Below are 27,692 nucleotides of genomic sequence, written 5' to 3'. Positions count from 1 at the left end.
ACCCTGCACGATTAGATAGGAAAATGTCTTTCTGTGAAACCTTTTTAAACCAGATTTTTTAACGAGTTTTTTTCGAGCAAGGGGCGATCAAAGCTACACATATATTATAGTTTAGTTTATTATATGTTGTACGACGTATCATTATTAAGACGGTAGTCATATAATAAACTATAATATATGTGTAGCTTTGATCTATCGCAGCTAGAAAACTACTAATTAAAAAATTTTGTGGTTTTGAGAGCTTTTGATCAGAACGGTTCGAAGAACATTTTTGGGCGATTTGAAAAATTTTCACAGAAATTCATTTTCTTATCTAGTCGTGCGAGGTCCTTTAAGAGGTTATTGTCACGGCCAAGCAAATTTTTCCCCTACATAAATTTTCATTCCCTTAGACTTTCAGATGGCTCAATTGTAAGATTTAATAGGTTTTTAAGATTTTTGCTTCGAATTTATTTTGCATAATAAGTTTTATCTGAATAGAGAACGAAACTTTCCCGAGTTGAAGCCAAACAACTTGAAAATTAAACTCGTAAGACAACTTTTAGTATTTGAGTTTTATCTGGATAGGGAACAAAACTTTCCCGAGTAGAAGCTTCAATAATTTTACAGGCATTGCCATAAATTAACCCTTTTTTCCACGTTACGGCGTCCAAAATATGTAAGCATCAATTTACAAATTTTTTAATTTTGAATTCAAATATCTTTTTGCTAAATAAAAAACACAAATACATTCTGCCAAATCAAGCTATTTTACGGTTATAGTTTTATTTCTTTTTTTATAGAATTTTTTAGAATGATTTCGACATTAAAAAAAAATTTAGAATTTAGATAAATACAAATTTATATTTTACCCCATTCTAGAATTTTTGTTTTTACATTTTTTCTACATTTCGATTTTATGATTATCAATTTTTCAACAATTTTCCTTTCTAGAATGAGGGCAAACATAAGCTAGTTATTCTAGCTTGTTATAGTTTTACTAATTTAGAAAAAAACGGAAGACCCTTATATTACGAAAATTTATTCTAAAAAAGGTTTAAAATTTAGGAGTTACAAATTTAAATTTAAATCGACCAATTATTCGACCGATTATTTCAATTAACGTCGAATTTATTCGATATTTAAAAAAAATGATTATTAAGAAAATTGTTCAGTATTTTATAAAGAACAACTTTTGTTTGAAAAATTTTTTCAAAAAATGAATGAATTCGGCGTAAATTTATTTTTATATTTTCTCGTAAAGTAAGGGTCTCATACAAAAAAAAAAAATTATAATACTCGAATTATTTGTAAAAATTCGAAAATTTTGAAAAAAAAAAGAAATTATAAAAAAAACATAAGACATTGTGTGGCAATCTCAAAATGCAAGCCTCCATTTTACCTGAGAGAATGGAGCCTTGATGTGGCACAAGAACAAAACAAATAAAATTAGTTAGAAGCAAACAGAGCTTTTGTGGAAAATGAAAAACATGAATTGAACAATAAATTATTTTCGTTTTGGAATTTTTTTTTGATATGAAAAATGTCCCTTCCCAAAAGTATTTTTGTTCAAAAATAAAAAATGTTTTGAAACATTCAAGATGCTTTTCATTGGGGTTGAAAATTTGCACAAATAGCGGATAATTTTTTAATATTACAAATACGAGTCAAAACCATTCAATTAACTAGGAATTTTATTATAATACCATCCGTTATCCGTTCACTTCAGTGGACAAATCCAACTTAATAAGAAAATACCCGCACACAACATTTCCGTTATCCTCTTAATCCCGTTAAGGCTTCCTTGCCCTTCTTCCTATCTTATACATTAAATTAGGCTTTCGACTTGACTTCGGTCTTCGGAATTATAGTCTCAGAATTTCGATATAATCTCCCCTCCTGAAGTAATTCGTCCCGCTAGTCCAAAATTGCAATATCCCCGCCTCTCCGGGGGGCAGGGGAGGGTAGTTACACAAAGTTTATATAAGTTATTCATTTTGGATGTTATATTGTTTTTAGTATTATATTTAATCAGAAGGGGAAGGAAGGCGAACTACTCCAGGAGGGGGAGTATATCCCCATTCTAACGTCGGAATCGTGATCAGTGACCTCAAAAACTCCCGAGTATACGTTTCTGACCCATTGTTGAATATTTACAAAGTTTTAAAATTTTCAAAAATCACCTCAGAGATGGATTCTAATAATTCGCCTATTTGGCCCATAGCAAAGGCCAAACTATCTAGATTTTGATATATGGACCTTCCTGAAGATTTAAAAAAAAAACTTCTCTTTGAAATGCTAAAATGCAAAGATTAAAATGGCTTCCGATGATGTGATCCATCGCCGACCAGCGCGATTGCGTAATTGTTACTGACAATCACAAAGGCGACAAGTTTTTGCCTGTACGCAAATAAACGTATAAAATATAATGCAATAGCAACAAAAGGGTTGCCGAAGATCATCTGGCTCTGCCTTGGGAACAACTATCCACCTGGAGGTGAAGCATCCCGGCTGGAAGATACTATTTAAGGCTAAAGCTATAAGATTCTAAACAATCCAGAGGCGACGCAAGCAGTCCACAGTAAGTTCTCAATTGGAATTTGCTCCTAATATTGATGGGTTCAAAGTTTCGGATCCAAAAATTCTATATCTGACTCCCTGTAGGTTTCTACAGGTTCACAACCGATTGAATGGTTTTAAAAATGAAAATTTAATATTGTCAATGAAAATCATCTTACGTTTCAATTTTCTTTTTAAAAATTTTATAACCAATAATATTGTCAATTCATTAGAAAAACAAAAAATTATTCCAATGAATTTCTTTAATTAAAAACAAAAGATAAAAAATTCGAAAAATTTTATACATTTAGAAAAATATTCATGATTTTATATTTTTTAATAAAAAATCAATACACGTTCTAAGCTTCCTGGAAAATTTTGTAGTTTTTGTTAATATCTTTTCAAAACAATATTTTCATAAAATGAAGTCAAGATGAGTTGACAAGTGTTTCTAAAATCTATCGAGTTTTAACATTCGCTCAAAAATAAGAGATTTTTCAAAACGACTGTTAAAGTCTTAAACTAGTGGATTTGTTTTTTGAAGAAATCGATTTTTTTTTGTGCATATGTTGACATGATATCTCAAGTTCTACTGGATCGATTTCTTTGAAAGGTGGGAATCATCCTTATTAAGCTCTCTATCGTCTGAACCTTGGATTTAAAAAATTTCAATTCTTTAAATTTCAAGCATTTTCAAATAAATTCGAACCCACAGTTTCTTCTCCACCCACTTCTCCATCGGGATCTCTTCAAGGATTGATTTCAAATACCTATTATCCATTTAATGATGAGGTACCGCAAGTGGGTCCCTAGCACCTAGACCAAGAGTCCTCTGTGCACTCCTTGAGACCAACCAGCTTCCCGAAGACGAGACGTCTTTGGTAGAAGGCGTTATTGAAATCGGATGAAACTAAAGGATTTTGTAGAGGCCAGACGCCACGCAGAAAACCCACAGTTCTCCGTCGGGATCATTTTCCAGGATTGATTTCAAATACCTATTATCTATTCAATGATATCCCACTTAACACTTCGTTGATTTTCATTTTGTTCTTTTTCACAAAAGTGAATTTTCATTACTACCATGTGACACTCGCAAGATTAAGGCAAATCTATTGACGTAAGAATCATCGACCCACGCGTTTGGTCTCTATGGTGCCGCAAAGAAACGAACATACATACATACATATGCTGAGAAAAACCACTGCTTTACGTCGAGCAGTCGGGTAAAAATTAGACACTGTCAACTCTCCTAGAGAAGAAAATGAATCATCTCCTTAAAGTTTTATACTAATTACCAAAATTTTCTCTGAAAGCTTACAACAAATTGGGTACTTTGAGAGAAAAATAAAACCAAAAGAGTTAAATAAAAAATAAAAACGCTCGCAAATTCATTGCAAACAAAACATTTCAGAATTTGATTGAAAGAAATTTGATTTTTCAGGTAGATTTCATAAAGAAAAACATTACTTGAAACATTTTAACTGAAATTTTACTGAAAAAATTATGAAATCTACCTGAAATCTTTGCGGCTGCGCCGGAAAGTATAAATATATTTTTTTTATTGAAATATGTAACAAGAAAATAAAAAAAACGAGCAGTTTATTTTGTGAAATTAAAACACATTAGCAGTTTACTGGTTATAAAAAACTCAACTGTGGACATCAAAGCATATAGAATAAAAATTAAAAAAACATGGATAGCCACCCGGTATTGAATTAGTATCAAAGCCGAATGGCTTACCACAGTAATATAAACAAAGAATTCAACACGCGATTTAAAATACATCGTATACTTAAAAATATTTAAATTTTCTCCCCCCAAAAAAGGGATTTGTTACAGAATACGGCCCTGATCTTTAAGTATACAGTAAAAATAAATATGTGAAAATTTCTTTGTTTACGATTACGAAATTCTTTTTGGTATGATGATATCAAAAAATCACGGAAGCCTAAAAGAAAAAAGCCAATGCCTAGAGATGAGCTTGGCGGAAAATAAATGTTCTGTTTCAAAAAAAGATATTACTCCAATCATCTTAGGATTTCATCTCGGCATCTAACGGAATAAGCTGAACTTTTTTACAAACCTTTATTTTGATAGTACAAACACAAATGGTCACGCGTGCGCGTTCTTAGATTTTCAAGTCAACGATCGCGAAATTCTACTGAATTCAATATTTCCGTTATCAGATGGATTTTGTATGAAATTAGAATCAATCAAGCAAGCCCCCACATGAAATCACAAAAAAAAGTCCACGGTTCTCACCAGTGTAAATTCGGATTCCAGTGTCTGTGCCCCCCCCCCCAATTTAACTCTAGATCCACGCCTGTTTTCTGGTAAATTAATAGTAAAATAAGTCTAATTTTAAAATTAAAATAAATTTTCGCGTTTTATCCTTTATATTTTACTTGTATTTTGTAATAATAAAAAAAGTTTCAGGCAAAATGAAGAAAATTTTATCCTCTAAAACTTTTATAATAAGTGTTAATACGACTGAAAACAAAAAAAACGAGATATTCGCAAAAATTTGATTTTCGCGACCTTTGACCTTGAATATCTAAGGACGCGCACATATGACCATATGTGACTTTTGAGGCAGCATTTGTACTATCAAAATTGGGTTTGTACAGTGGTTAGATTCCTTGGTTTACCTTTATTTTGCCTTAGATGATCGAATTATATATCCAAGAAAAAAAAGAAACAAGATTTTGAAAAATAAATACAAACTTACCAATGCCAAATGGTTTGGGTGGTGATGTCACGTCGGCTGTATCCAACGGGGCGGATCGTATACGACTCGACGATGAATTTGATATCATTTCGCCATTTAAATCGGTTACACTCTCCGATCGTGCCATACTCGTTAACGATTCCATGCTTGTATCGAATCGCATTAACTGGAAAAATTTTATTTCATTAGAATGATTTTTATATTTTTATTAGAAATCTACTTTCATTAAGGATGTACGAGCGCCAGACCAATTTTGGATAAATAGGTTTGATCTAACCGATGAAAATTAAAAAAAAAAAACTATTTAAATTAAACTTAAAACCTTAATAGGTTATTGAAAACAAAAAATTAAAACCCGTTGTACCCGACTAATTAAGGATGAATGAGCACGATAGTGGGGACACTTTAAAAAATATATATTTTCAATTTTTATGGTGAATTATACAAGACGAAAAGTAGGAATAAAGTTTTAGAACTAAACTTGCCTTGACGCTTGTACTACCTTAAATTTTGTTCAACTCATCCAAAGAATCAATTCAGATTTAATAGAGGAAGACGCATGCACAATAATCTTTCAAAATTCCGATTATTCTCAATTTTACCGAATCAAGAAATGGCTACGACAAGCCCATCTGAAACTCACTAGAGCACAGATGAGAACGTTGGTGAGACTCTAGACAGGATACCGCCGATTGAACTATAACCTTCGAAATATGGAGATCTCTAATTATCCCACTTGTGGATGATCCCATGGAGGATGACGAAAGCTCAATATATGTTATTTGCACCTGCAGAAATCTGCAGAGCGTCAGGTTTATAATGTTTGGGTTCGAAACCTTGGATCCATCAATCCTGAGAGAAATCCCGGCGGAGAAGCTATGGGCTTTTTGCGTGGCGTATGGCCTTGATAGAATCCTATAGCTTCATCTGCTTAAAATAGCAAATTTTACCCGGAGACGTCTCGCCTTCGGGTAACAGGTTGTTCTCAAAGAAGGTACAGAGGAGCCCTAGGGACCCATCTACGGTACCCCTCTTATGTATTATTATTATTATTATTGGATCCGTAAAGAAATTAAAGGTATAAAACATTTATTAACCATGCGCCTTCTCCCCTTTTACTCTACAAAATAAAATATCCAAAAAATTTATTTCGATCCTGAATCAAAAGATGATAAAGCATAAATTTCTAATCGATATTTAATAAAAAAAAATAAATAAAAAATTTCCCCCCTTAAATAAATCATGCTTAAAAATAATTAAGACACTCGTGCGAAATATAAACAAATATATATATAAGGGGATAATACAGGTCCTAAATTTCAAAATACTCAGGAGAATATAGAGACTCCATGCCAAAGACATATTGTTACTTACAACATTGTTCTTTTGTTCCAAAACCTGTGCGGTGGCGTGGATCGCATTTAAGAAAATTATACCCACATAAGAAAAATAATCGTGTGTTTGAAAAAAATAATATAATATGTGTAAATACACACCTGAGAGAAATTTGGAACACTTGCAGTTTTTCGCATTAATGGTTGACCTTGAGCTTGGAGTAATTCCTTCACAGCCACACTTTGACGTAATCGATCTAGGGTTAATATACTCTCAACAGCGCTTACTCCACGTGTATATTTTTCTGAAAATAAATCGATATTCAATTAAATTTAGATTAGGAAACAGAATGCCGAATAGACGATGGGTCTAATAGAGAGACGATCTAATTATCAAACGAATCCGATTCTTGAAATTTTTAGATCAGAATTACTATCGAGACTATGGAGTGTAGAGTAAAAGGAGAATCATCTCTTATGACTGTTTGACCAAAAAAGTGTCCACAAAAAGCTGTTAGATTATAGTTCCAAAACCAACTAAAAAGGCGCTGATGATCACTGATGATTCGATGTGTATATACTATGTGTATATACTTTCTTTCAAATGCCGTCATCAGCTTACGGCAGCGCCACCACAATTTCACATGACTTTATGGACACTTTTTATATACAGAGATGATTCTCCTTTTACTCTACACTCCATAATCGAGACTGATTTTTATCAATATTTTTCTCGATTTTTGGCAATTTTATTAAGTAAAATCAATACTCTTAGGAAAAAACGATAAAATCGCTGACAAATTTTGTTCCAGAATTTGAAAAAATTCGGTATATAGTATAATTTTGATCTATCAAATAAAAAAATCGTTCATTTGACGATTGGTCGTTTATGCAAGCCAGTATTTTAAAAAATTTCGAAGATATCTCCATAACTTAATTCATAGACTCGAATTTTTTATTTCTCAGTAATTTGTATCGGTGTTTCGATTTTTTGCAGTAAATAAAACAAAAAATCACGAAAATTCAATCCATGTGACTATTATATAAATATTTTCTAAGAAATTTTCTGAAATCGATCTTAGAAATCGCTTTTCACAAGGGATTTTAGACAATATCTCGGATACTGTCGGATACGTCAAATGCACCCAATCATCAAATGCAACCCTTAGCGAAAATCGATAAAATCACAAACAATTTTTTTTTTTTCAGAATTTGATAAAATTCGATATATGGGATATTTTGATCCAAGAAATACAGAAATCGGGTGCATTTGACGATTGATCGAATAGTTTCTATGATAACGCACAAAATCTCATATAAAAGCCTGAATTTTGGAAAGATTTTCAGCGACATTTCGAGAACTACTTATTTGGTTGATAAGTGAACTTGATTTCTGTGTTTGAGTATGTTGACTTTTACTTTAAAATGAGTGGTGGAGTTTCCAAAGATGATCAAGAAGAGAAGGCACTTGTCGGCAAATATTATGTATTTTTAGCGAAATAAAAAGTGCCGCATTTTAATTTTTGTAGAGTTTATTTCTCGACCAATCATATTCCCTGATAATTTTCAAATTCCGAGCTTGTGGCCATCATTCTGACGGTATAAAAACCTTAAAAACTTACCGATATATGTTTCTCCATCACTTAACGATGTATCTTCACCGGTGGCAGCAATTTGTGCTAGTGATTCACGATCCTCTAATTCTTCACTAGCTTTTGGAATGTTTGAAACAACTTCATATGTAACACCTGATTCCGTTAAATAATCAGTGCGCACAATACGTCGTTTTATTCGATCCGTTAAACTTTGTCGTTTATAAATATTTAACGTTAAACGTTTTCGTAATACTAAATCCATTTGGGCGGGATGTGATAATCGTACCGTTGTTTTTAATATCAAATATACTCGTTCATTTGCTGTGAAAACGAAAAAACCAAATTATAATTTCAGTAAAAACCGGCTATTGAAGGGACATAATTGCTAGGCTATTTCAACTTTAAAACAAAGACTACCATTATAGCCTTCACTTCCTTTGCTCTACTTACTCCCCCCTCCCTTTTTATCACAATAACATGAGTCTTATTTTTTTGGTGCGGAACCGTAGCTTTATATTGGTGAAATATAAACTTCTCAACTGTGCTTTGATGAGTTTTAGGCGAACATAGTCAAATGGCTTAGCTGTGTCACAGTCATTCCTTGATTCGATAAATTACGGTTGGAGGGACCTACTAAGCACTTTTCGAACAGTGCAGCAATCGAATTTCTGTTTTTGAAGTATTATCATTCCCTGATCGATATTAAAATTTTCCGACTTTCCCAGTATTTAAAATTTATCTGACATTTCTAGATTTTCCTGGTCGATTGCCACTCTGACAATTAGACTACTGGTAGAAAATCGATATTTGTACTTACGATCTGTGATACGATTAAGATGAACACTATCGTGAATCGATGAATCCCATGATGCAACCGCACAAACATCCTTCTCTAAATGATGAATAACATGTAAATTATAAAATTTATTGCCATGTTCCTTCGATAAAATTGAATTTAAACCGCTGATTGGAATTTCTTCACCCGATGGATGAGTTGATAAATCATCCGCATTGAGATCAAGGAATAATACAGGAACATATGGTTCCATTCCTGCTGGTGGTTCTAATACAGCCGGTGCACCAGGTATACCAGATCCTGGTGATGGTACTAATACTGCATTCCGTTCTTCCGTTAAACTAACCCATTGATCTACAAGACTTTGTTCCCGTTCTTTATCCTGTTCGGTTTTATCTACAAATAAGGATTAAAAAATTTATTTAAATAATACAGAAAAGGTAAAGTGTGTCTCAGAATTTATTTGAGAAGGTAAATTTAATCTTTACAGAGGCATAATACGGCAGCAGTGTGTTGACCAAATTTGGAATTGTGCTGGGAATGCTATGGCTCTTCTATGAATGAGTTTGAAAGTATATTTGATTCGAGCTAACTTTTTTTGAAATTCAATCAAATCCTTTCTTTTCTCAAGGAAATCGACTTTGATAAGATTGTCTAAAACGGAATCCTTTCCTTTTCAGGCTAGAAATCAAGATTAAGATAGTCCATGGTAGCCATAATATTGAGTAAAAGCATCCGACAATCAGTTGAGATTATCTAATATGGTGCCGGAGCCGAGCAAGATATTACATCACTTAAAAATTTAAAATAGATCTAGCTTTTCATAAAAAAGAAGCCACATGATGGGTTTGACTTAAGCTGCGACAATCGTGTATCGTTTTACTTATGCAATCCGTGAATCTTACATTTATTGCAGGAGCCTGTAAATTTTTTACTCATTTAATAGTTAAGGCAATATGGCAGTATCGAAGTCATACTACTCTAGTCAAATCAGCACTAATTTGTATATATAAGTATCCTAAGTTTTTGTTCATAAAATCACCTAATTAGTTCATTTCCTCTTGTCTGTTCGACTGTACATTCATCAACACGATAGCATAAAAACGAAGAGACATCAAGCCGAAATTTTTATAGCGTGCTTAGGACATAGAAAGTGCGTTTGAGTTCATAAATGAGCAACATAATTCAGGTTCATCAACGTCAGTTGAGTCATCTTGTAAACCGTTAGAGATTGAACAAAAGTTTAAATATAAAAAAATGTTCCTTATAACATAATTAACAACTTTTGTTTGAAAAACTAATTAACTATGACCCTCGATACTGTCATACTACCTTAAGGAAATAATGCCTGTTATCTTAATTGTAGAGGGGATACCATATTTCATTTGAATACATTATTATAGACCTAAAACTTAAAAATTTTAAACATAAAAACGTACCTTGTTTATCAATTAAGCTTTTAATCTGTTGATCTAAATATTTTCTACGTCGCATTAAAGCTTTACTCCATTTCTCACGTAATACCGTTAAATCTTCCTCTTGATATGAATCCAAAGCTTTTTGTAGTCGAGATCGTATCACAACACTCCCCACAGCAATATTCACGATTGACGAACATATAATCGGTAGTGTACCCGAATTTTGTACCGGTTTTACACGCACTTGAATACGTCGTTGTTGTCCTTGTCGTAACTGATACACTCCACCGGTTAGCACATCTGGTTTCGGGCACACTTCAACTGGAGTGTATTCACCTTGTTCATTTAATTCTTGAATTTCGACCCATAGCTCAATTTTTCTAGTTAATTCACTCCATCGATCAGCCAAGGAGCGGGCTTTTGCTAATTGTTGTTCAATTTCCCAACCAGGTTTCGTACGTGAAAAGCCAGCACTTCGATGTCCCCAAACCTCAATAGACAAAGCTCCTTCGGAACAATGTTCCAGAAATTCTTCAGTAATAGGTACAACGAAATCTTTAGTATGATTAAATTTGAAGGTCATCGAATCTCGATGCACAATTTGATGATTATGATCAGTATCCACTATTGGAGGCACAGCTACGGGATCTGGATGATTCCAAAACGTGTACTGACAGAAAACGAAATGTGATAGTGATGGAGGTAGACCGGATGCTTGTTTGATAACAACACGACACTCAACATTCCGTTTCTCTGATCCAGTTGGTGAGTCATCTTCATGACCACTATCTCCTGAACTATCCGATCCCGCTTCACAAGTACGATCTTGTGGAAATTGTCCGGACACACGTGATATTTCAACTTGTAATCGACCAGCGACCTCACCTTGTTGACTTATAATCGGGGTATGATAATCTAATCGTACGTCGTGGAACAATGCTTCCAAAAATATGTTGGCAACACCAATTAAGTTATGACTCTCTTGTGACTCGTAAAATGGATCCATTCCCTTAGAAATTTCATCTTTAAGTGTGTTCTTATCTTTACGCTCACCATACATTTCGCGCATGTCAATTAACTTATTCTCTAGCTTCTCCATACTCCATACCTGACTCGCCGAATTAAAACGCTTCACAAGTATAGCAGGTTCACTCACAAATGCGCCGCGTTTACGATTTGGACTTAAATTTGCTGGTGGAATTTGCAGTGTGACACTAAATTTTGTTTGGCGTCCCATTTCCTCAGCTAGAAAATTCGCTTCTTGCACCAAAGAATTTGCTTTCATTATATCCTCCTTTAGTTTACCTAAACTACTCTTAAACATTTTATCCCGTTCTTGCGCCCATTTTTCAACACGCATTTGAGTAGTAGGTGTACATGGGGTTATTTTACCGAGACGTAGCGGATCACATGGTAACGTGTATGGAGGATACGGTGTCGATGGCGATAGAATGTTTCGTAGCTGTTGAAATTGTCGTTCGTATTCTTGACGCTGTTTTTCGAGTGCCACCTGCTTATCTTCTTCGTGTTGTTTTTCTAAACGTGATATGGCCGTTTGGATTGGATCGTTACTTAATTCGTTAAGCATTAATTCTTCACGAGCGAAATTGTAGTCAAACGTTTGCGCTGGAGTTTGAGGTTCTGATGTTGTTGCTAAAATTAAAATAGAAAAAATTTATAGAAAAGTTTTTAAACTGTTTTAAAAAGTTTAAAGTGGCTTTACACATTTGAATCTACGATATTCTGATTCCGAAGAATTATCTATAAATAGTTCGAGAAAAAATTCGTGACAAGCGAAACACTTTTCTCCCATCGAATTCTTTTTATTATAAGACGATTTGGAACAAACTACAAAGATGCGCAAAGCTTTTTAACCCGTTAGCATTCGCGTTATGAACATTTTCCTTACGCTCGATTTAAAACAAAAATAGCTTTTATTTTTCAAATGGTATATGTGGTTGAAACTTTTTATACCTTCAAGCTTTTTTATTCAAATTCTTCAGAAATTGTGATAATTTTTCTGGTGAGAATAAAGGTGTAAGCAAAAAATATAACTTCGAAAATTTTCGAGCCTGTTCGTGTACTTTCGTTAGTTTAATAGAAGTCGTACTCAGTAAATTGAAAAAACTTGTGATAGAAATATGGTGAAATTAGTTAAAATGAATTATTTTGACATAAAAAGGGGGAAATAAGAGTTGAAAAGTTAAAATTCCTGAAAAAACCGTTTTTAGGTTCTGTAGAAATGCACAAAACCTTAAAAGCCTTTAAAAAATCGTTTCCCCCTGAAAATCCCCTTCATATTATTGAAATTTATCGCTCCTTTTACAATATTTTTCCACCCGAAATAGACCAGGTTATTTGAACGACAATAGGAACGCGGACGATGCCCAAATCTATCGAGAATCAAATAGATATATAGATATATATTGCCTTTCTCGCAGTTGAAATTCGATGCAGTCTAAAAAAAATACTCCTCGATTCTAGGACGTTTCGATAAAAAGTCACCTTAAAACGAATTTCTAAAATATACTTACAAAGTGATTTTGGACAATTTACACGAAAAATATGATGATATCCCAATAGAATACGATATCCATGATAAATAGGTGTCCGTTCAGTAACCGCTGATCCATTCACATACGATCTTGCATTATCAATTGGTTCCATATACAATTCACCATTCTCCAAAATAATTAAACAATGTTCAGGTTGTATACCTAGGCCTGATAATTGTATATCTGCATCCCTACTACCGACAAGTGTTCGATCCTGTTACCAACAAAATTTTTCAACATTAATAAATACATTTTGAAAAAATTACCAATCGTTAACATTAAAGGCTGCCGGGTGGCGATCGAATTGTTCTTACGAAATTCCCTGACTTTTCTATTATTATACCCCTAACGAATTGTCATGCCGTTTTAAAAATCCATTAAAAAAAAGATGAACAAGTGAAAACAAACAATTGGATGAGTTAATTGTTGAAAGACCATGTATAGACAATGTTGTTGACGCAATCGTTTGTTTTTTTACGTCACGTAAGTCAAGAAAAATATCCACTCTTAGATAGCTACAGACACATAACTGATATTTCCATGTATTCAAATTTGCACCTAATTTGTTTCCTCGCGGGTAAAGAGTAATGTTTACGAAAAAATGTTTCGAACAAAAGTTGTTTATTTTTTTATAAGGAACATTTTTTTACATTTAAAGTTTTGTTCCATCTTTAACGGTTTACAAGATGGATCCTACGGACCTATGTTGCTCATTTAAGAACTTGACCTCATTTTTTACGTCCTTCACACGCTATAAAAATTTCAGCTTGATATGAATTCGTTTTTCAGTTATCGTGTTAACAGACAGACAGATAGGCAGACGGACAGATAACCGGAAATGGATTTTATGAACACCTAATATAAAAAGATTCACTAAAGTTAATTAAACCCAAAACCGAAGATTTTCTGGTTAAAATTAATGCGATGTGATTCATATGTACATTCTGAGATGTTGATGAAGAATCAGGTTTTAAGAATTTATGGTGAAGACTCGAGAGTATTATTTTCCTTAATCGAAACTAAAATCCCCTAACTATTCTAGAATTTCGAAATTCTTTCTCCGAGTTTTTCAGGTCGATCGACACCCTGACACCAAAGGCTCGGTCAAACAGCAAGTAATCCTCGATTTTCTTACCTTCAAATAATAGACTAATAGTTCGTTCAACGAAGGATCCGCATTTAAATTTACTAAATAATACTTATATTTTTCCACTTTAATACCAGAATCTTGTACACTAATACCCATTTTTTCTAACGCCTGTTGACGTTCATTTTGTATACGCTCAGTTTTGACTAGTTTTTCCTCCCATGTTTGTGACATTTCTTTCATTAATTTCTCACTTTCACTTAATTTTTCATGTATATCAACACGTTGATTTTCACCAGCAACTGAACCCTAAAACAATACAAACAATAAAATCAATAAAAATCTCTTAATTAATAAACAGGCAAGGGATTGGAAAGTTGACACACAATTAGACCTTCTAGCTCGATTTGGAAGGACTTAAGAGGTGTGCAAAGCTTAAAAAACATCGAGAAAATCAATTGTTTTCTTGGAAATATATTCCAAATTACTTTTATCTATTCCCGTCTCAACAATAAACTTTACATATCGAATTTCAACCCATATGAGATCGTTCGAGTTGCTCAAATGTCGCGGGAAGCACCCCCAAAATCCCATAAATGCTTCAAGCAAAAAATGTTATATGTGTAGATTGGAGATTGCCAAACCTCTTCTTTAACCCCTCTTATAGTGCATATAATTCTATATTTTTAGGGAAAATATTACAAAAAAAAAACTTACCGTAGCATATTTAAGCATTTCCTTCAAAGCTTCGACCTCTTGACGCAACTCACGAATAATACGTGCATTTGGATCTTCATTAACCACAGCATGATTGACAATACGTTTAGCACGATCCGCATACCGTAACGTTGATAAAGTTTCCTCATAATTATCGGCTGCCGGTGACAGTGTTGCCACCATAACAGTTTTACTATTACCACCTAAATTATCTTTTAATAGCCATGTTAATACAGAATCACGATATGGTACAAATTTATCCTTAATTTTACCACTGGACGATTGGTCGGCTAATTTTGATATAACTAAACCTAAGGTTGTTAATGATTTATTGATATTGGAGCCCTCTTTTAATCGTTCACCAACAGCGCCTGTTTTTACAGCACGTTCGCTACCGGCTAAATCCACTAATGACATACGACTCACTTTCTCACCGCTAACACCCGTTTGTATATCGATTAAGGTTTGTGTGAGCACAACAGAAAATACGGCATGCGAACGTGATGATTCACTGTTCATGTTTGTCGCAGCAACGGTTCGTGATTTGTTGCCTTCAGCCATTAATGTATCAATATCCTAAAACAGAAAGGAAATTTCCAAAATTAAACTCAATCAAGAATCAAAAATTACTCAGTCAAACAAATTTTCATAGTAAAGCTTTCGGCCGATTCAAGCTACTTTAATTGAAATCCAAAAAACTACATATTTCTAAAAAATTAGACGGCTAAATTGAAGTCAAACATTTCGGAAATCGAGTTAATGTGATGATTGGAGGGCGATTTTCCTAGATACGCTATTTTCGAATTACAATTTCTGAGAATATACATTCTTCGGATTCGATTTTTAGGGATATCTTGTAATCCACATTCCAAATTTAACCCAAAACAATTTCAGAAGATAAACCTTCTTCGGATTAGATTTCTAAGGAAATATTGTAAGCCGCTTACTAAATCGTCAAGAATGTATTTTTTAAAATTCCCTTCCAGATTTGAATACTTTTTAACATTTTCAGTAATGGAAAATAACAGAACGTGAAAATATATTCTTTCAAAAACAATTGTTTAAATATTATGCTAATTAAAAATAAATACAATGTGCTCACCTGAAATGACGTAACCGCCAATTGTGATAAACCATCTACATATGGACCCAAAACATTGTGTTCGCGTACTTTTAATGATTGTTTATTGGTTTTTGGATCAAGTAAATCATGAACTTTCTCATTATAAATTTCCATATAGCTCACTTCAACTTTATATGTTAATTCAGAGCTTTGTTTCTTTGCAATCTGATCAAACAGTGAGTCACATAATCTGGGTATTATACCTTTATTGTCTTGGCTACCCATCATGGTATATGATTTTCCAGAACCTAAGAAAAAAAGACACAATTTGAATTAATTCAAAAACTCATTGTCATTCATTGTTGTTTAACGGTAATTCTTTGGAGGGGAAAAGAAAAGCTCCTTAAGTTGTTCTTTTGCCAAACAATTATTTTCCTATAAGGATAAATTTTTGTTGATTAGGCCCAAATAAATTTTAGGACAATTCGAGCAAGAAATTTGATAGATACCCGATTTCTGTGCGTCCGGATTTCGATCCTTGGTTTGACACAAGACATGTTGTAATTTCTGAGATTTAAAACCAACTTTAATCCCCGACTTGTACAAATTTCGATCTATCTTGTTATTACAAGGATGATTAAATATAACTGTAGCCCACTCATTCTTTTCGGAAACTTTCTCAAAGGAGGCTGTATCCCCAATTCCTTTACGCCATTGGCATTTTCGGAGGATAGAATTTACAATATCGTTTGAGTAACCATTAAATCATTTTCCTGTTCATTTCGTGGTTAAAATTTATGCAAAATATGTACATTCCGAGATATCAATGAAGAATTAGATCTTCGGAATTCAATTCTAAATCTCAGAGTTTTTAGACTTTTTTTTTTAGAATTTCGTGACTATCCACCAGTTATTCCAGGATTAAACTCTGTAATCTTAAAAGTTTTTCGGCCTAAATTCTGGATGTTTGAGCTTACTTGAACAATAAACAAAATTTGATCCTTTGGATTTTTAGGAATAGGTATTTAAAAAAATTTTCGAGGTTTAACTCTCCCGTAGCCAAGAAATTTGTTACTTTGGTTTGTCACAAAATTTCAAAATTTCGAAATTGTTGGAATATTGAAAAAATTCTTGGTGATTTAACAATTCTCATCTAGTCAAGGTTTGACCTGATTTTCCATCAGTATTAAAATTTCTACTTCACCCCAAAGTTGCCAGTTTTTCCTAAGACTTATACTTAAAAATAATCAATAATTTTTCAAAAAGACCCCATGAGAAAAAATTCAATTCGTAATTTCTATTTATTTTCGAAGTATGAAATATTTAGTCCAAGGTTACGAGCAACGTTAGGCGACAGAAATATTAAAATATTTATCGAAATCTATCTAGTACTCAAATTAATATAGAAAGGAAAAAACAAATTATAAACGTTTGATAGATTACATAACTTGCGGCAATTAAAAAGAAAAATGAAAATTCTATTGATAAAATGCATTTCTCATTTTCAAGGTAAAATATATAGTTTCTTTTTTAATCAGAATGAAAATATGTTTCATACAATAAAATCGATTAAGTGTGTATTTGATTCCACCTACATTCATGGTTCAGAAGGTAAAATGTTTAATTTTACGATAAATTGTAATTTATTAATTTCGAAATGAATTTTTTATTTCCAGGTGGTAAACTTGAGACCTTTTATTTTTAGGGAAGGGGGTGATAAAACATGCAAAATTTTCCCAATAATTTCCGAGTTTTTCGCAACTTCAATTGCTCCAAGCCTAGACTTTAGATAGTTTAGCATGTTGTATTCACGCCAAAAACTAAATCTGTGGGTATCATAGTTCTTTATCTGAGTTGAGAATGGGCATTAGGGACATTTCTACCTCATAAAAATAAGAAACCCATTGTGTTCAGATTGAGTCCACATCCAAAAGTCAATAAAAAGATATACGAATTCCTAAATTCTATGTTTTTCACTACCCCTTGTGCCCGATGGACTGACGATTTCAACGATGATCATTTTCGACGTCTATCACACAATTTTCATTGAAATTTAAAGATTTCATAGTTTTAAAAATAATTAAAACATAATTTTAGAAATACAGGGTGGACTACTTTAATTTATTATGGTTAAAAGTCCGTTTTGTAGTCGATCAATCAAAAAGAAACTTAAACAAAAGTTGCAGAGTTTGATGGGAGACATCATATTCTGATATCAGATTCGATTTAATTCTCCGGGTCAGGTAAAGTTATGTTAGATTATATTGGCTGTTCACGAAGGAACATTCAATCATTTAATTGAATGAAAACTCGATGGACATTCTCCCAAGAAAATATTTCTAAGAAATTGAGGAAATTATTTGTCTCATTTTAGTATAACCGTTACTATATTGAGAGAGTTCGAAGTAAAAACATACGGAATCAAAAACGTCATGGGGATAAAGTTTCAAAAGAATTCAGCTGATTTCTGAGGATTAATTTTACTAATATCCTGAATCTTGACAACTCAATAATAGTTTGAAAATACCTTAATAATTTGGTACAGGATCCTAATCGAGATATTCAATGACGTGTTTTCATAAAAACAACAAAAAAAGAGCTTACATGAAAACAAGCTTTCTTATAAATCATATGGAATATGATTCATACATAATTAATAAGATGTCGTTGTATGTCATTGATTTAAAAACGAATGTAGAACTTCTTACATAAATAATTATACACTATTCGATATAACACGAACACCTTATTATGTAATGTTATGCAATATATGCGTCGTCGAATTCAGCAAGGACTTTACATCCTAAAAAAATGTTCAAGGCTTTCAATTAAAACTTTTCACATAATTAATTTTACCCTGACCTGACCTTGAGCTTTTTTTCCCCTGGCCATTCGAATAGTTTTTATTCCCTAAATTCCATCGTCATACTTAGAGGGCAAGTAAAACACAAGAATTAAGGTATTTCTTGACACTAAACATGAGACTAAAATAAGTTTTGCAAGAAATTTCGTCGCCGACTCTGTTATCTGCTATAAATTTTCAAATTTGGCGATATTTAAGGAAGTACGAGCACAAAGGTCCATAAATCAACTTAGGATGTGTTCGAAAACCAACTAAAAGTTTTAAAATCTTTTTTTCCAACACATTATAGAAGTGGCTCGATTAGCACCCCCCTCCAGATCCGGGGCTGTTAAAAGAAATGTTTCCCCTCCAAAGAATGTTCAAACTACATGAAATATAAAATAAAATAATTACCTGTTTGGCCATATGCAAATATACAAGCGTTATATCCTTGGAAAGCATTTTCAAGTATATCGCGTCCAAGACAATCGAAAACATCCTCTTGTGATGCATAATTTGTCTTTGTACAGTCAAGTGAGTAGAAACAATGATCAAAAGCAAATGTTTTTGGTTGCTTTCTAAAAACAGAACAAAAATATCCAAAAAAAATTTTATTAAAATTATTTTTATTTAAAAATGGTTTTTTTTGATCTAATATCTAATTTTCGACAAAAATAAACATTTTTTTGTGGGTTTTGTAAAATATGTATTTTTTTTATGTTTTGGAACATATAGCAGAGAGTAAAGACAACTAAAAAAGGAGATACTATCATAAATTTTTAGCTTAATTAATTACGTAGGTGAATTATGATGGTATGTTTTTTAAAACGGTCGTCCGAATGAGCATACCATTATTTAAAATTACTGAAAATGTACATACATGAACATTTAACAGCATTTTACATTTCTTCTTAGAAAATTTTATTTTTCCAATAATATATAATATTATTTATAATAAATTATTATTTATAATAAAATTATTATAATATTATTTTTATTATAAATAACAAAATAGGGTATTCTACTATATTTGAAAAAGTACTTCAAAATGTTGATTTTGCTAATAAAAAGCCACCAAAAATTTATTTCGGAAATATACACACGCTTTTTCTTGCCAAAAATTAAAATTTAAACCTTTTTAAACTGTCAAAAACGCGGGCATCCAATTTGATGACGTAATATCACCGTGCGTGAATTTTATTGAAGGCGTTTCCATGATAACGATACACTACTTTAATTATAAAATTGTATGGATGCATATATAATTTATGACTTACATTGAAAATTTAATATTATTGTCTCATAAAATTAAATAAATAATTATGATAATTTACATTTAAAAAATAATATTTGTGCAATTTGATTTCTTATTTTCACAATTTTTAATGCATTAAGATTAATTAATTAGTGTTTTTCAATAATTTTAATTTGACATTTTCTATAACATTAACAAGTAAAGAATTGCAAATTAATCATAACAGCCTCCGATATCGCCAAAATTTTTTACTAGAAGCGCTGGCATCGATTTTTTTGTCCCTACCACGACCACGCACCCAATGAATATCCAAAATTTATGATAGTATGTCCAAGAAAAACAAAAAAAAAACATCTACATAGCAACAAATTGTTAGCCAAAATAAGAAAATTAAAAACAAAAATTTATTTTGATTAGTACTCAAAATTCACACAAACCTGTCAATTTTATCCAAACTATTTGGATTTTGTAAGATTGTCTGATGACCGTCCATTTCCACAACGCATTGCGTGCCTAAATCTATTTCTAAAAAATTTTATTAAAAAGAAAAACAGAAAAATTATTACACATGTAAAATAAAATTCGAGTTTTTTTTTTAAATATTTATTTTAATAAAAAATAATAATAATAATAAAGAAAAATTTAATTATTTTAAGGGGTTTATTTTTTATTATTTTTTTTTACCGGGTTGTTCTTTTTTCAAAATGTTACGTAATATTATTTGAGAAACAAAAATTTGTAGATTTAACTATCCCAATAGGGTAGTATTCTACTATTTTTGAAAAAGTACCTCAAAATGTTGATTTTGCTAATAAAAAGCCACCAAAATTTATTTCTGAAAAATACACACGCTTTCTTGCCAAAAACTTAAATTAAATTTTAAACCTTTTTTAAACTGTCAAAAACGCGGGCATCCAATTTGATGACGTAATATTGGTATCTTTATACGAAATACCACAAATAAGTTTGACAGATATAGACATCTGATTTTTATATAAATATTAATACTTATCTATGTATATATTATACCCAACTGTCTAAACTGAACTAATTGAAGGTCTATGGCTCATACCGATATGACATCCCAGCAGGGCTTGCCCGCGCTTTAGGTCACGTGATATACAGTTTAAAAATTACGATTTTTAATTTTAATATTTTAAAACAAAAATGTGCTTTTATGACTCGAAATGAGAATATTTAAGTATATTTTTACATAAATTTTAACTTTTTTCAAATTTAATAATTTATTTTTGACTAACGATAATACCCTATTAACGAATCTAATGATTATAGGGTGACAATCGAGTTATTCTCATAGAATTCTCTGAAATTATTTTATTCGAAAAATATAGAAGTTTTTATTTGCGTTGTATTCTGATTTAAAAAAAATTATCACAAAATATCTTGTAAACCGCTGATTGAATTGTCAAATAAGTATCATTTTTGTATTATTTGGGTCCAATTTACCCTTAAGTAGTGAGTTTCATTCAAGTCAGATGCAAAAAAAAATGTTTGTGATTTTTTCCAAGGGTACTTTAAATAAATCAGGAAAAATCGCGCACAATTTTTTGTTCCTGATTTAGATGAATCGCACTATATTAGGTAAATTGTTCCCAAAAAACACGAAAATTTCGTTTATTTGACATTCACAGGGACAGTTTCTGAGTTATACACTCTGGGTAAAATTTCTATATTATTGTGATTTTCCCAATTTTTTCCTACACATTTTTCTAAACTTCTAGCTAAATATATCGAAAATAAAGAGCTTTTAAGCTTCATAGCCATTGAATTTATAGTTTGATGAACATTTCTCAAATTTTCAAAACATTAAAACCGAGATCATTGTTAATATCTATTCGAAATTAGGTTAGGTTAGAGTGGCTATCTTAGGGTGGGACACAGTTGGAGGGTCCGTTGTGATACCGAAAAAGGGTTGGCCCATCCCCGGCCACTACTCCATGAACCATTTGGAGCTGTTTGAAAACAGCAGGAGTGCTTTGACGTTGACGAACTTTAGGTCGTCAAAGAGAGGCTGGTTCAAGTAAGTCCATCTCCTCATGGCAAGAGCTGAGCTTTGACAGAGGAGACATTGTCTCTCCCTCCTTCCCACTGTGACAGCTCAGCATGCCTGCCGTCCAACCAATATTCTGTAATAGCCGCAAAAACTTTGCTAACAGAATCCCTTGCAAGAGATATAAGATCTTCGCAACGCCTATGATTGAAATCAAACCATATCTGTCTTGTAGTGCCACAAGTACGTTCCTCTCTCCATCTAAGATTGGCTCTTTTTAAGATATTATCTTTAAGGATTAGCCGCGAACGAAATTTCCGGATGCCTAATGATGCTTGTGGCTTCTAAATTTCCTGGAATATCTCTATGCCCCGGTATCTATACCAGGTTTACATTCATCTGTTTCGCCAGATCATGTAAGGGCGTACGGCAGTCCTGTGCTACCTTTGAGGTTAAATAGACTAAGCTGAAGGATTTAAGGACTGCTTGGCTGTCGGTTATTATAGCAATGTCACTGCACCTGATAGTGTTCAGCCTTATACATACACATACCGCGTGAATAGTAATCACTTCCGCTTGATACACGCTACAGTGATTCGGCAGCCGAAATGATAGACGCAGATCGAGATTTTCAGAGAAGCTCCCACAACCTATTCTCCTCTCTAACTTAGATCATCCCAATCCTATCTGGAGGTTCGAAATTAGAAAATAACATTTTTATAACGCATAAACCTTACATTCTTTGATTCTTTACTAGATGGCGGGAATGCACGCTTAATATGGTAAATAATTTAAATATAGGTTTTTTTTTTTCAAAAAAATATTGATTTGAAATTGTCAAAATAAGTTGAAATGTCTTTGAAAATTGAAAATCGAGAAAATATCATTAACACTCTTAATAATTGAATTATTTTATTTTATTAAAAGTTTTTTTCGAAAATATTTTGTTTCTTAGATAACAAAATATACGTAACATTTTTCAATAAGGAACACACCGTATAAATAAAACTTGTTAAGATTGTAGAAAAAATTGTTCGAAGAGAACGTGACGAAGAAACAAATCTACTTAAAATGTTCGGTTAATGAGAGATAGTTTTCAGTAATTACGGACAATGAACCTTTTTTTTTCTATTTTCTTTTTTCGAGTATTTTTATTCGAGTATCTTAATTAACTTTTTTTGTTTTGTTATATCTTGTTGTCCTAATACGAAAGTTGGATTATTTATGCTTTTTAAACTTTTTTGAAAAGCTTGAAAATAATGACGAATATACAACTTTTTGGTGTGAAATAATTAATTTTAATAAATTTAAAAATTATTGGATATATAAAATGCGAGTCGAATTACCCATAATTTGGGTACCCGAAGGTAATTTTTCTAAATTTGGTGTCCTTTCTCGGGTGAAAATAAGTTAACCACTTCTCCAAATTTGATCGGGAGACTCCAAAAAACGTGTAATTTCTCCATGGGCGTCGCCAAGAAGAGGCAGCTGCCTTCGTAAGAGGCATGTAGGGGCAGCTGCCTCCGTCTAGAGATTCACTAAAATGGGTCAAAGCTCCCATTTGCTTTAGAAAAAAAAGTAAAATTCTTAATTCAAAATTAGAGTTAGCGGATGAGTTAAGTATGAAATTCGAATCAATCAAGCCACCTACAAATTTTTAACTAACCATCTTTTATAGTTTTTGAGAAAAAGGGAACTAAATTTTTGCTCTAATCTATACTATCGGGAAAACATAGTTATTTACGAAGAAATGTTTCAAACAAAAGTTGTTAACTTTTTTATATGAAACAATTTTACATTTAAACTTTTATCTTCTTCTTGTGGTTTCAAAAAGACCCATGTTGCCAATTTTTAATTTTTTCGCAATTTTGGTCCACACTCTTGAATTATTATAAGTTTATTAAAATATTTGAATACATAACAATATTAAATTATCAATTTGTCCAATTTTTACATTCCATAGCATACTAGTTATAAAATTATAATTTTTATAACTAGTGTGCTATGGAATGTGAAAACTGGCCAAATCGATAATTTAATATTGTTATCTATTCAAATATTTTAATAAACTCGTAATAATTATGAGTAAAGACCAAAATAATGCAAAAATTAAAAATGCGAATTTTGTCATGAAAATCGGTATAAAAATATATTCTAAGCAACTTTTTCTAATAGTTTTTTTTCGATATGTCAAAGCATTTATGACGCTAGGCAAAATTTTAAGAACCGATCCTATTTGTCAATTTGTAGTAGGCTGAGTTTTAAGTTCAGACCCTTTTTCGGTATCACACCGGACCCTATGGCCTAAGTGTGTCCCACCTCAGGACAGCCACTCTAACCTAACCTAAGTTCAGATTTAAGTTAAATAACTTTAAAAATGTGACCTATCACCCTGTATGACTGTGCAAAATTTCAAATCGATATTCCTATAAATAACGAAAATATGATGGTGTCTTCATCTTAAATGCGACACACTAAAGAATGGTTGAATTCGAAACTTTGGACCTATCGATCCTGGGAGCAATCCCGACAGAGAACTTGTGGGTATTCCGTGCACAACAAAATCCTACAGCTTTATTTGCTACTTTGAAATACATCGTCTCCATGTGACGGGATATTCTCAAAAAGAGGACCTTTAGGTCTAGATGTTAGCGATCTTTTTTGGGCATTCTTCTGTTTGATCTATTATAACTTAATTTTAAGGTACCATCAATGAGGGTATATTTGGTTGGGTGAAAATTTAGATAGTTTGAATATCGTTGAATGTCGAACAGCCAAATTTTCTAGGAAGCACGAATTTTATATATCCAAAAAAAATTATACAAATTCAAATTAAATTTTTCACACTAGACAAAATTTTTGATCCTTCGAACGCCAAATTTTTCCAATCGATTTAAGGTCCAAAAACTAAAGGTAGTAAATTTTTTTATTTATATTTAGTAGTTTGCAAATTTAAATTGAGTGTCCTATAAAGATTATTTTATTAATAAGGCTAGGATGAAAATTTTTGAGACTTCAGTATATAAATTGGTCCCCAGTCAAGTTTCAAGTAATTATTTGTCGATTTCAATGCGATTTGAAAACTGAAGAAGCAGTTATTTGAAGATAATCAAATTTTTTCCTAGATTTATGGGGCTCCGGTGATTTTAACGAAGCGCCGGGGAGAATAAAATATTTGAAAAGTTTGAAAGTAATAGTAATTTAAAAATATACCATTTCCCTTAGCTTTCATTTGATTATGTTCGATTGAATTTGATTAGAATACAGTTAAGAAGGAAATTTTTTACGGTAAATTTTCGGTTGTACAGCCATCTTAATAATTCAGGAATCTTAGACGTTCCCACTTCTAGGGTTATGAAACGCATATTATTTTCGCCCGTAAAAGCCCACAGATAATTCGATAAGGAATATTTGGATTCGAAATTTTGAACCCATCAATCCTGTAGGCTTTCTGCGTTTCCTCTAACCTCAACAGAATCTCGTAGCTTTCCTTGTCTAAAATAGCATCTTCAACCTGGTTTCACCTCCAGGTGATGAGTTATTCTCAAGGAGAGCACAGAGGTCCTAGGGATTCATTTCGGAGCCATTTCGGAGAAGAAGGCGTGGGTTTTCTGCATGTCCTCTGGCTTCGATATAATTTTGTAGTTTTCTTTGCCTAAAATAGCATCTTCAACCTGGAGACGCTTCACCTCTAGAGGTCCTAAGAACTTATTGGGAGCAATTCCGGGGAAGAAGCTGTGAGCTTTCTGCGTTTCCTCTGACTTCGACCGAATCCTGTAGATTTCTTTGCCTAAAACAGCATCTTCAACCTGGAGATATTTCACCACCAGGTGATGAGTTGCTCTTAAGGAGAGCACAGAGGACCTAGGAACTCATTGAGAGCAATTTCGGAGAAGAAGCTGTGAGTTTTTTGCGTTTCTCTGGCTTCGAGAGAATCATATAGTTTTCTTTGCCTAAAATAGCATCTTCAACCTGGATATATTTCACCATCAGGTGGTGAGTTGTTCTCAAGGAGAGCACAGAGGACCTAAAAACTCATTGAGAGCAATTCCAGGGAAGAAGCTATGAGTTTTCTGCTTTTCCCCTGGCTTCGAGAGAATTGTGTAGTTTTCTTTGCCTAAAATAGTATCTCCAACCTGGAACCGCCTCACCACCAGGTGATGAGTTGTTCTCAAAGAGAGCACAGAAGTCCTAAGAAACTCATTTGCGATACCTGTTTTGTTACTATTGATATTACGGGGTGGTCTAAATTTTAAAAATTTCACTTTTCACAGAGTTTTGAAAAATACATTGAAGGTTCACTTTTAATTAATTTGGCGCCCAATAAATCATAAATTTTCAAAAAGTGGGAGGGCTCTCTCTAAAATAATTAAATTTTGTGTATACCTAATATAAAAAAACTAAAATTTCTAATTACTAGGACTAAAAACTCAAAAATACGAAATAAAAAGACTAATTGTTTTGCAACAGGTCTATTAAAAAAAACTGATTACAGTAAAACCTAATAACAAGAATATTTCATAATCAAAATGTAAACAATTCGGGAAAATTTTAATAATATAGACACAAAGCTTCTTATCAGAAATGAATAGTACTTGAGTTTATACGATAATTAAAATTATCATTTTTAATATTAAAAAAAAATTAATATAAAAAATACAGAGGGAAAAGAAATCAAGCAAGAACGCATTTCTAATTTCATCAGAAGGGAAATTACACATAAAAGCGTCCTTGTACCAAATTTTTCAAAAACATTGGAATCTCATTTGACAGGTGTCAACAAATAAACACAGAAAAAAAATATGAAAATTAATAAAATTAATTAATTGCCAAGTTATCCACAAATTGAGATTAAAAAGGAGTGTATTTGAACATTGCATGACACAAAAATTAATTAAACTAATGGGTAAAAATATTCTAAACATGTGGAAATACACATAACATATCCAAAGGGATGGGTAATAAGAAGACATTTTGACAGTAAATATCCTGGAAATGCAGAAAAAAACTAAGGGGGTACATACCTCGTCGATTAAACGGTCGTACACGTACGGCAACCTTTATTTTATCCGTTGTCGCCATTTCGTTCCCCGAAAAAAAATTTACAAAAATTTTCTACAAATATTTTTTGAATAATAACACTAAAAAGATGTATGGACTTTTTTTTTTGTGGTTGAATGTGTGGTGTTGTTAGAACCTCCCAAAGTAAAAATTTTGTATGTTTATCAACAAACTGTAACCATTTTGATTTAATAATACACTAAACATTGTTTTAGTTGAAACATTTTTGGTTGTTTTTGTTAATTCACGTCTTTTTTTAAATAATTGTTATTTTAAATACATTTTTCTAACACTCACAACAAGTAACACAGTTTTCGCCATATTGGTATTTTTGTGTGTGTGTGTGTGTGTGTGTGTTCTCTGTGCAGTAATTTTACTACAGTGCTGTCAAATTATTGTGAGTGTTTTTTTCCCAATGTTGTGTATACTCCAAAAATATTCTGTATACTCTCAAATGTAACTAGTACTGCTTTTGTGAATCTACTATACAGTCATCGAATAGTATTACGTCATATACTATCATTTTCTTATAGCGTTTTCTTTGTAGGTGAGCACCTTTATGGTGCACACATTTTGAAAGTTTTCGTCACGTATTTTTTTATGAAAGGACCCCAGACAAAAGATAGTTTTGTAAAGGTAGTGTATTGTGTCCGGGGTCCTTTGTCTTTTACTATCAGATATTGTGTTGCTGC

General features: G+C 32.3%; 1 protein-coding gene across 1 annotated transcript in view; it reads right to left on the bottom strand.

Moving 5' to 3' along the window:
• LOC123302463 (kinesin-like protein KIF13A) overlaps positions 1 to 27,211 on the bottom strand; it is a 39,107-nt gene extending 11,896 nt beyond the window's left edge. Inside the window, exons 1-13 of the mRNA XM_044885375.1 lie at positions 26,964 to 27,211; positions 20,366 to 20,453; positions 19,088 to 19,251; positions 15,871 to 16,139; positions 14,769 to 15,344; positions 14,100 to 14,360; positions 12,944 to 13,178; positions 10,431 to 12,062; positions 9,013 to 9,387; positions 8,223 to 8,516; positions 6,763 to 6,905; positions 5,267 to 5,432; positions 1,382 to 1,396 (exon numbers count right to left, since the gene is read on the bottom strand). Of these exons, the coding sequence (XP_044741310.1) occupies positions 1,382 to 1,396; positions 5,267 to 5,432; positions 6,763 to 6,905; positions 8,223 to 8,516; positions 9,013 to 9,387; positions 10,431 to 12,062; positions 12,944 to 13,178; positions 14,100 to 14,360; positions 14,769 to 15,344; positions 15,871 to 16,139; positions 19,088 to 19,251; positions 20,366 to 20,453; positions 26,964 to 27,021 (4,276 nt within the window). The 5' untranslated portion in view covers positions 27,022 to 27,211. The remainder of the gene's footprint in view (positions 1 to 1,381; positions 1,397 to 5,266; positions 5,433 to 6,762; positions 6,906 to 8,222; positions 8,517 to 9,012; positions 9,388 to 10,430; positions 12,063 to 12,943; positions 13,179 to 14,099; positions 14,361 to 14,768; positions 15,345 to 15,870; positions 16,140 to 19,087; positions 19,252 to 20,365; positions 20,454 to 26,963) is intronic.
• Between the last annotated feature and the right edge of the window lie 481 nt (positions 27,212 to 27,692).

The sequence above is a fragment of the Chrysoperla carnea genome, chromosome X (assembly GCF_905475395.1).
Source record: "Chrysoperla carnea chromosome X, inChrCarn1.1, whole genome shotgun sequence".
Classification (NCBI taxonomy): Eukaryota; Metazoa; Arthropoda; class Insecta; order Neuroptera; family Chrysopidae; genus Chrysoperla; species Chrysoperla carnea.
Note: the sequence above shows the minus strand (reverse complement) of the source record. Positions and strands in the feature narration are given on the sequence as shown.